The sequence below is a fragment of the Colobus angolensis genome, unplaced genomic scaffold (genome assembly GCF_000951035.1).
Source record: "Colobus angolensis palliatus isolate OR3802 unplaced genomic scaffold, Cang.pa_1.0 Scaffold18, whole genome shotgun sequence".
Classification (NCBI taxonomy): Eukaryota; Metazoa; Chordata; class Mammalia; order Primates; family Cercopithecidae; genus Colobus; species Colobus angolensis.
The window spans coordinates 3,068,101-3,077,544 of NW_012114932.1; the positions used below are offsets into that span (position 1 = coordinate 3,068,101).

Here is a 9,444-nt window from a genome sequence, read left to right on the forward strand (position 1 = left end):
AAAAAAAAAAAAAAAAAAAAAGTTTCTGAAACTGGCCAAGTGTGGTGACTTATGCCTGTAATCCCAGCCCTTTAGGGCGAGGTGGGAGGATAGCTTGAGCCTGGGAGTTCAGGACCAGCCTAGGCAATATGGTGAAACCGTCTACTAAAAATATAAAAATTAGCTGGGTGTTATGGTATGCACCTGTAGTCCCAAATATTTCAGAGGCTGAGATGGGAGGATCGTTTGAGCCCAGGAGGTTGCTGGACCCTACCTCTGTCCATTCCACGACTGGGCCTTGCTGGCTGCTGCCTGGTTTTTTCCACTTGGTCATCTTTCTCTTGATTTTCCTGGAAGGAGTGCCAGGGGCTCATGCAGGCAGAGTAACCTCCAGACTGGGCCCATACAATTTAACATTTCTGCTCTGTGCAAGTCATAGACATCTAGGGGACTAGCTGGACATCCACTGGTACTACCACTTGTGGCATTCTTGGTGGCACTGGTGGGGCTACTGCCTCATCCTATGACTTGTAGCCATGGGGTCCACGGTGTATCATGAGGTAACCACGGAAGGGAGTGCAGATCTTGATCTCATTGAGGGGGTCATCACCAGACCTGTAGGACTTGGTGATGGTGCTACAGTTAATCTTTTGGCAGCATCAGCTACTGAGGAAATAGTGGCAGTGGCAGGCACTCTGCATGGGTTTGCTCATCATGGGCACCTTTATGGTGGGCTGGGCACTTGCAGCTTCAAATTTGGTGAAAGGCTGGTGTGGCTATGGCTCTGCTTCTTGGTACCTGTCCTTAGCACCACTGATCTGCATCCCTGCTTAACTCCTGCACCTGGCCTTTCTCATGCAGTGCACTGCAGGGCTAGGCATCTGTCTGGGGCCACCGGGCCATGGAGATGTGGGAAGCCCCAAGACAGCATTGGACCTGGATAGTGATACAGCATGTGGCCCTTGGTCAGCACCTGCTATGTGATCATTAGGTGGTGTCCAGATGTAGGCCCAGACTTGGAGCTTGGTCATTAATGGGATATGGGCACAAAAGACACAGAATATAGATACAGACTAGTCAGGATCCTGCCTATTCCTTGAAGGTCCATAAGTATGAGCATCACCAATTCCTACAGGAGCTCTAATCTCAAATTTGGGGATTTCCACCATCCCACCACCAGCTGCTCATTCTCTGCAACCCCCTACCTCAGTCCCTTTTCACACACACAAAGTCTCTGTTCTGTTTTAGCCAGCAGATCCTGGAAGTCCAGTGAGACTGTGGGGAGATTCCCAAGCACAACAGCTACAATCATGAAGATTCCATCTCATTTGTCCCACCCTCTCCCAACTTCAATAAAATATCCTCTCTCAAAGGCTTGCAGAGGGATTTCAAGGTCTAATTTGCTTGTGGTTTCCCTGATAATGCTTTGGCAAGAGGGTAAGTGTGGGATGAGATTTTTTTTTTTTTTTTGAGAGTCTTATTCTGTCCACCAGGCTGCAGTGCAGTGGTACAATCTCAGCTCACTGCAACCTCCTCCTCCCAGGTTCAAGCGATTCTTCAGCCTCTCCCTCCTGAGTAGCTGGGATTACAGGCGTGCGCCACTATGTCCAGCTAATTTTGTATTTTTAGTAGAGACGGGGTTTCACCATGTTGGCCAGGCTGATCTCGAACTCCTGGCCTCAAGTGATCTGCCCACCTCGGCCTCCCAAAGTGCTGGGATTACAGGCCTGAGCCACTGCGCCTGGCCAAGATTTTAAACCAAATCATCATAGAACTTATGTGAGGTCCCTCCTGGCCCAGACCCATCCCTTCCCTTTCCTGGCCAGCTGTGTCCAAGTGGGCACATGAAAACCGGCGGACTTATGGGGTCCCTGGATCGGTCATTCCACACACTCTCTGCGATGGAGTGTGGATCAGGGATTTCCCGGGCTTCATTTTGCTCAACTGTTTCCATGACAACCCCAAAGTTGTGGCATTAAAAGCGCGACAGGGACTCGCATTTGCCGCCGAGGACAATTACTATATTGAGATGGGGTTCCCAGGGCTGAAGTAGAAAAGTCAGAGCAAAACCACACCTGTGTCTTTCTCCTGCCTCGGGGCCTAACACCTTCCTTCCAGGTACGTGGCAAATATCTCCAAAAGCCCTGCCGCCCGTCAACACCCCTTCAAGTGCCCAGTTCCACGCAGGCGGAAGCGAAGCCCCTGGAAAAGCCGGTTTGTCCGCCCTGTGTTCTTTAAATAGGGTAGACGACCTTGGAGCGCCCCGCCCCCTACCGCCAAGGAAGGACACCATTGGCTCTTCCCGGAGGCTTCGCTCTCATTGGTCAGCGAGTGAACGCCGACCTGCAGACGCGGTCCTAAGTTTCTTTTGGTTTCCGGTTCCCCTGCGATGGCGGCTCTGGACTCCCTGTCGCTCTTCACTGGCCTCGGCCTGAGCGAGCAGAAGGCCCGCGAGACGCTCAAGAACACGGGTCTGAGTGCGCAGCTGCGCGAGGCCGCTACTCAGGTGCGAGCCCCTCTGCCCCCGGCCTGGTTTGCGTACCAGGCTGCAACGCGGCGCGGGGCGGGGTCCAGATCCCGACCTGCCCTACTTGTTCCGCTCTTTCCTCTCACTGAGCGCGGGGCTTCTCTCTTGACCCCTCTGACCCCAGGCTCAGCAGACCCTGGGTTCCACCATTGACAAGGCTACTGGGACCCTGTTATATGGCTTGGCCTCCCGACTCAGGGATACTCGGCGTCTCTCCTTCCTTGTAAGCTACATAGCCAGTAAGAAGATCCACACTGAGCCCCAGCTAAGCGGTGAGACCCCTATCTGCCCTGCCAGTTCGCACCAATGCCTCCCTTCAGCCAAGACCCCTGTCTTCCCTTTTTGCCAAGTCCTCCAGTTTCTTTCTAGACACCTGGTTCTGCACAGGCGCTGAGGCATGGGGGGGGGTGGCCTATGGTGAGAGTGACAAGGGAATTGTCAGGGTCTGAGGGGGATCCACTCTCGACACGTGCTTCTTTCTTCCCTGTGTCCTCTAGGGTGGTGGTGCCAGGGCTTAACTTTTCAGGAGGCCAGACTGTCCTTCGAGTTTCATGAGATTGGGACCCTGTCTGTCCACTTCTTGGAGCAGAGATGCCACAAACTCACGGGCTCTTTTTTCTCAGCTGCCCTTGAGTATGTGCGGAGTCACCCGTTGGACCCCATCGACACTGTGGACTTTGAGCAGGAATGTGGCGTGGGTGTCATTGTGACCCCAGAGCAGATTGAGGAGGCTGTGAGTCTTTCCCCAGGCATTGTCTGCCTCCCCAGTCCTGGCCATGGAAAGGAGTGGCTCAGTTTCCCTCCCCAGGAAGACCCAGAGTGAGGGTGTGGGTTCTCAGAATATTTCTAAAGGTGGCTTTCCTGAAACACATGGTGTGGCTTTCTGCAGGTGGAGGCTGCCATTAACAGGCACCGGCCTCAGCTCCTGGTGGAACGTTACCATTTCAACATGGGGCTGCTGATGGGTGAGCAGGGCCTGGAACGGGGCTATATTGTTCTCTCTGATTATGCCTTTTCTTCTGGGCACAAGTAAGAGGGAGGTGGGGGAAGGAACAGGAGTGACTTAAAGTGGTCTGGCTGGGCTCAGGCTCTGGTTCTCGTGGTCAGCCAGGACCTTTCCTTGGAAAGGAGGTGGGGGGAGTACTCTTTGCTTTTCTGCAGCTCCTTGTGCCTATGCTTCTAGGAGAGGCTCGGGCTGTGCTCAAATGGGCAGATGGCAAAATGATCAAGAATGAAGTGGACATGCAGGTGGGCATGCTTCATTAAGCTGAAGCTGGCAAAGGCTGGTATGAACAGGGCCTGGAATCCACTAAGGGATAAAAGGCAGGAGGAGGGCTGGGCACGGTGGCTCACATTTATGATCCCAGCACTTTGGGAGGCCAAGGCAGGAGGATTACTTGAGCCCAGGAGTTCAAGACTAACCTGAGCAACATAGTGAGAACCCATCTCTACAGAAAATTTAAAAATTAGCCAGACATGGTGGTATATACCTGTAGTCCCGGCAACTTGTGGGGCTGAGGTGGAAGAATTCCTTGAACCTACGAGGTCAAGGCTGCATTAAGCTCTGATTGCAGCACTGCACTCCTTCCTGGGGTACAGAGTGAGACCCTGTCTCAAAATCAACAACAATAAAAAAGGTAGGAGGGGGCTGGGCATGGTGGCTCACGCCTGTAATCCCAACACTATTGGGAGGCTGAGGTGGGCGGATCACGTGAGATCAGGAGTTCGAGACCAGCCTGGTCAACATGGTAAAACCCCATCTGTACAAAAAGTACAAAAATTAGCTGGGCGTGGTGGTGGGCACTTGTAGTCCCTGCTACTCAGGAGGGCTGAGGTGGGAGAATTGCTTGAATCCAGGAGGCAGAGGTTGCAGTGAGCTGAGACTGTGCCATTGCACCTCCACCCTGGGCAACAAGAGCAATACTCCAGTCTGGGCAACAAGAGTGAGAGCATTTTAAGCTAGCAGACCCACATGAGAAGTGGTGGGATGGGCTAGGTAGGATCTTTTGTTCAGTACTGGTAGATAGGCCAGGAAGCCTTGGGTGGGTGGGTAGGATCAGTCAGGGGCTCTTTGAAAGAAGATACTCCTGTCCCTGCCTGACTCTGGTTTCTGCTCAGGTCCTCCACCTTCTGGGCCCCAAGCTGGAGGCTGATTTGGAGAAGAAGCCCAAGGTAGGGCTGGGCATGGCCCTGAGTCCCTGAGGGTGAGGTGAGGTATGGTGAGACTTCAGGTTGGGGAAGGAAGTGTCTGACCACAGTAATCCCAAGACCCTGTCCAAGAGAAAATTTGATGCCATTTTCTGAAGCACCTGGGGCTTCTTTCAGGTGGCAAAAGCTCGGCTGGAAGAAACAGACCGGAGGACAGCAAAAGATGTGATGGAGAATGGTGAGAAGCTTGAGGCTCCTGTCACAGCATTCAGCTCCCTGACTCTGAGCCTCCTCAGAAGAGTCCTTACAGGCTCCTCAGGCACTTGGCTTACTCAGTACCCTGACTTCTGTCTCAAGACTGGGATTCCTGGTGTTTCCTTTGTTCCCTTTGCCCAGAGACTGGCATGAGAGGCCTCAGATGTCTGGCTCTAGATCTCTTGTCTCTGGAATTGAGGGAAGAGGGATCTACTCAGTTCTGCTCTGGCTGCAGGATATGGTAAATGTATCCAGAGGACAAGTTTTCCTTGTTTTGTTCCCCACAGGTGAGACTGCTGACCAGACCCTGTCTCTGATGGAGCAGCTCCGGGGGGAGGCCCTTAAGTTCCACAAGCCTGGTTAGTGGGCATGTCAAAACCCTGGGGAGGGCTGGATCTTGGCAGCAGCTCCTATAGTCAGGCCCCTAGGGTCAGAGGCTTTGGCTGCAGCCTGGTCCTTAGGCTTATTCTGGTCCTGGCAGGTGAGAACTACAAGACCCCAGGCTATGTGGTCACTCCACATACCATGAATCTACTAAAGCAGCACCTGGAGATTACTGGTGGGCAGGTATGTGGGAATGTGGTCATGTGAGCTTGTGCCATCAAACACCTGCCTGAGTGCCTGGGCTGCCTCCATACTGCCCCATCTCACCCATTACCATGGCCTTCCTGGGAGGGAACTTCTGTTTCTTTAGGGTCATCTGAGCTCTGACTTTATTTCTCTTTTCTCATCCCCCTTATTTTAGGTACGTACCCGGTTCCCGCCAGAACCCAATGGAATCCTGCATATTGGACATGCCAAAGCCATCAATTTCAACTTTGGTTATGCCAAGGTAAGCATGTGTGTAGGCACCTGGCAAGCAAGATTACCACTAGACGTTCCCATGAGTGGATACCATGTCCCTGCCTTGCTGTCTGCTCCCAATAATGTACCCAGGTGGACAGAGACCACGGAAAGGAACCACCTGTGTGACAGATACCTAGGAATCTATTGAACTTATTGGAATAAATAGCTCCCTCCCTCTGAGGAGTCAGTGAGTTCAAATTTGGGGGAGTTGCCAGTGCAGTTCCTAGGCCTAGAAAGATGCTATGCTGTCTCTCTTAAGTTGGTATAAGCGATGCCTTACCTAGACATTTAGATGCAGGAAGGTGAGAGAAGCTCTTGAAAGCATTTTTAATTCTGACATGAGGCCAGGTGGGGTGGCTCACGCCTGTAATCCCAACACTTTGGGAGGCTAAAGTGGGTGGATCACTTGAGATCAGGAGTTTGAGACCAACCTGGCCAACATGGTGAAACCCTACCTCTACTAAAAATACAAAAATCAGCTGGCCATGGTGGCACATGCTTGTAGTCTCAGCTACTGGGAGGCTGGAGGAGAAACCCGGGAGGTGGAGGCTGCAGTGAGCCAAGATCGTGCCACTGCACTCCAGCCTGGGCGACAGAGCGAGACTTCATCTCAGAAAAAAAAAAAAAAAAAGATCTGACATGAGAGTGCTCTGTGAATATCCTAGTTTGATGAACAGGATTGTGGGGCTAATGGATGATGTGGGAGTTCACAGGTGGTGTAACTTTCCTAGGCCAACAATGGCATCTGTTTTCTGCGTTTTGATGACACCAACCCTGAGAAGGAGGAAGCAAAGTTCTTCAGTGCCATCTGTGATATGGTGGCCTGGCTGGGTATGGACTGGACAAAGCCTAGAAGGGCTGGTGGTTAGTGGGCCTCTCCTTGGACCATGGCCTACCACTGGTTTCTGGCTGGCTGCTCATACTTTGTCTCATTTTGCTCCAGGCTACACACCTTACAAAGTGACATATGCCTCTGACTATTTTGACCAGCTATATGCGTGGGCTGTGGAGCTCATCCGCAGGTAAGGCCAGGGCCATGACGTAGAGCCAGGCAGGCTGACTAGGTCACAGCCATGCTGGGCACTCACACCCCTTCCCCACAGGGGTCTGGCTTATGTGTGCCACCAGCAAGTAGAGGAGCTCAAAGGACATAATACTCTGCCCTCACCCTGGAGAGACCGTCCCACGGAGGAGTCACTGCTGCTCTTTGAGGTGGGGTCCTAGAGGAACATCTGGGTTTGGGTGGGCCAAGGTGCTCAGAATGAAATGCCCCTGTGCTTAGAGACAGCCTGAGTCCTTGTTCTCCTCAGGCAATGCGCAAGGGCAAGTTTTCAGAGGGCGAGGCCACACTACGGATGAAGCTGGTGATGGAGGATGGCAAGATGGACCCTGTAGCCTACCGAGTCAAGTATATACCACACCACCGCACAGGGGACAAATGGTGGGTGTAGAATGGAGTGGGGTGGGGGGCTGTGGAGCAGGACGATAGGCCATGGGATAGGGCAGAGTAGGGCTGGATGGTAGGGCCCACTGCCTATGCCCCACAGGTGCATCTATCCCACCTACGACTACACACACTGCCTCTGTGACTCCATCGAGCACATCACTCACTCACTCTGCACCAAGGAATTCCAGGCCCGGTGAGGGAGCTGGGTCCATGGGGTGGTAGGGCCAATGGAATTCCAGCAGCCCTTCCTGTGGTCTCTGCCTGGTTCCAGAGCTGGCCAGTCCTAACCCTACTCTCTCACCCCAGACGCTCTTCCTATTTCTGGCTTTGCAATGCACTGGACATCTATTGCCCCGTGCAGTGGGAGTATGGCCGTCTCAACCTGCACTATGCTGTTGTCTCTAAGAGGAAGATCCTCCAGCTTGTAGCAACTGGTGCTGTGCGGTAGGTGTGGCTGTTTGGCTTATGAAAGGTTAATGGCATGCACTCCCAAAGGTCTTCTCACCAACCTTCTTATCCACAGGGATTGGGACGACCCACGGCTCTTTACACTCACGGCCCTGCGACGGCGGGGCTTCCCGCCTGAGGCCATCAACAGCTTCTGTGCCCGGGTATAGCCCAGCAGGTTGGGTGGACAGATTGAGGGTTGAGTGTGGCAGTTTGTGATCGTAGCTATGACTGATGCTGAACTTTCCTGCCAGGTGGGAGTGACTGTGGCACAGACCACAATGGAGCCACATCTTCTAGAAGCCTGTGTGCGTGACGTGCTCAATGACACAGCCCCACGAGCTATGGCTGTGCTGGAGTCACTACGGGTCATCATCACCAACTTTCCTGCTGCCAAGGTGGGCCTGCCTCAGCATGTGTGTTGCACGTGTGTGTATGTGTGTGTGTAGCTGGGGACACACTTGGCTCTGGGCATGGGGGTCCTCATGCTGAGTATCACTCATACCTGTCTCCTGCTATAGTCCTTGGACATCCAGGTGCCCAACTTCCCAGCTGATGAGACCAAAGGCTTCCATCAGGTTCCCTTTGCACCCATTGTCTTCATTGAGAGGACTGACTTCAAGGAGGTAAATGGTGGGGGTGGAGGGTCCCATTTGCTGCTGAGTCTGGTCCTGGGAACCTTTCATCTCCTTATCTCTGTCAGTCCATCTACTTTCCTCTTCAGATGAACCAATCCTTGCCAGACATGGGGGTGGGGAAGCTTCACCACTTGTTTGACCCTTGCAGCCTCTTGTGTTTACCCTACTTCCTATGTCTAGGAGCCAGAGCCAGGATTTAAGCGCCTGGCTTGGGGCCAGCCTGTGGGCCTGAGGCATACAGGCTACGTCATTGAGCTGCAGCATGTTGTCAAGGTGAGAGCCAGCTGCAGCCTTCCTACTGCAGTGCCTGCTGGGGCCAGGATGTGAGTGTAGCCTGCAATCCTGGTTGTGGTTCCCGGATCTAATTGCTGCTCCCCTCCCACTACTTCCAGGGCCCCAGTGGTTCTGTAGAGAGTCTGGAGGTGACCTGCAGACGGGCAGATGCTGGAGAGAAGCCAAAGGCCTTTATTCACTGGGTGTCACAGCCTTTGATGTGTGAGGTTCGCCTCTATGAGCGACTGTGAGTGAACAGAGATGGGGTGGGGGCAGGTACAAGATGCACATTGCCTGCTGTGGCTGTCCAGCTGGGGGAATGACCTTCACTCTGGCTGCAGATTCCAGCACAAGAACCCTGAAGATCCTACTGAGGTGCCTGGTGGATTCTTAAGTGACCTGAACTTGGTAGGTTCATGAGGTTTGGGGTTGGGGAGGTAGGCCTTCCTGGTTGGATGGTTGCCTGAGTTCCCTGCCTGCAGGCATCACTACGCGTGGTGGAGGCAGCATTAGTGGACTGCTCTGTGGCCCTGGCAAAACCCTTCGACAAGTTCCAGTTTGAGCGTCTTGGATACTTCTCCGTGGATCCAGACAGCCATCAGGGAAAGGTGCTTGACTTTACCCACTTGCCCTCATCTACAGAAGTGACAGTGGCTGCCATTCACTGTGCCAAGTGCACTGCATATATTCCCTTAGTTAATCCACACCACCTGAGGGAGGTGGTATTCATATTCTACTAATGGGAAACTGGCACTGAGGATATTAAGTCTATACACAAAATTTTGTATGAAGACTGCTTTTTTTTTTTTTTTTTTTTGAGACAGAGTCTCACTCTATCGCCCAGGCTGGAGTGCAGTGGCTGGATCTCAGCTCACTGCAACCTC

The 9,444-nt window shown here is 53.0% G+C and overlaps 1 protein-coding gene across 4 annotated transcripts in view; it reads left to right on the forward strand.

The window, feature by feature from the left end:
* The first annotated feature begins 1,830 nt into the window (after window positions 1-1,830).
* The window catches only part of QARS (glutaminyl-tRNA synthetase), a 9,912-nt gene continuing 2,298 nt past the window's right edge, over window positions 1,831-9,444 (forward strand). Inside the window, exons 1-23 of one of the 4 annotated variants that reach the window (XM_011939125.1) lie at window positions 1,831-2,485; window positions 2,631-2,778; window positions 3,004-3,239; window positions 3,396-3,471; window positions 3,690-3,754; window positions 4,625-4,678; window positions 4,832-4,892; window positions 5,197-5,268; window positions 5,391-5,476; window positions 5,655-5,741; window positions 6,487-6,586; window positions 6,699-6,777; window positions 6,859-6,967; window positions 7,066-7,196; window positions 7,303-7,395; window positions 7,509-7,646; window positions 7,726-7,813; window positions 7,904-8,047; window positions 8,171-8,275; window positions 8,468-8,560; window positions 8,680-8,807; window positions 8,902-8,968; window positions 9,043-9,168. In XM_011939125.1, the coding sequence (XP_011794515.1) occupies window positions 2,369-2,485; window positions 2,631-2,778; window positions 3,004-3,239; window positions 3,396-3,471; window positions 3,690-3,754; window positions 4,625-4,678; window positions 4,832-4,892; window positions 5,197-5,268; window positions 5,391-5,476; window positions 5,655-5,741; window positions 6,487-6,586; window positions 6,699-6,777; window positions 6,859-6,967; window positions 7,066-7,196; window positions 7,303-7,395; window positions 7,509-7,646; window positions 7,726-7,813; window positions 7,904-8,047; window positions 8,171-8,275; window positions 8,468-8,560; window positions 8,680-8,807; window positions 8,902-8,968; window positions 9,043-9,168 (2,403 nt within the window). In that variant the 5' untranslated portion in view covers window positions 1,831-2,368. The remainder of the gene's footprint in view (window positions 2,486-2,630; window positions 2,779-3,003; window positions 3,240-3,395; window positions 3,472-3,689; window positions 3,755-4,624; window positions 4,679-4,831; window positions 4,893-5,196; window positions 5,269-5,390; window positions 5,477-5,654; window positions 5,742-6,486; window positions 6,587-6,698; window positions 6,778-6,858; window positions 6,968-7,065; window positions 7,197-7,302; window positions 7,396-7,508; window positions 7,647-7,725; window positions 7,814-7,903; window positions 8,048-8,170; window positions 8,276-8,467; window positions 8,561-8,679; window positions 8,808-8,901; window positions 8,969-9,042; window positions 9,169-9,444) is intronic. The other 3 variants (XM_011939126.1, XM_011939127.1, XM_011939128.1) reach the window with 3 other exon arrangements.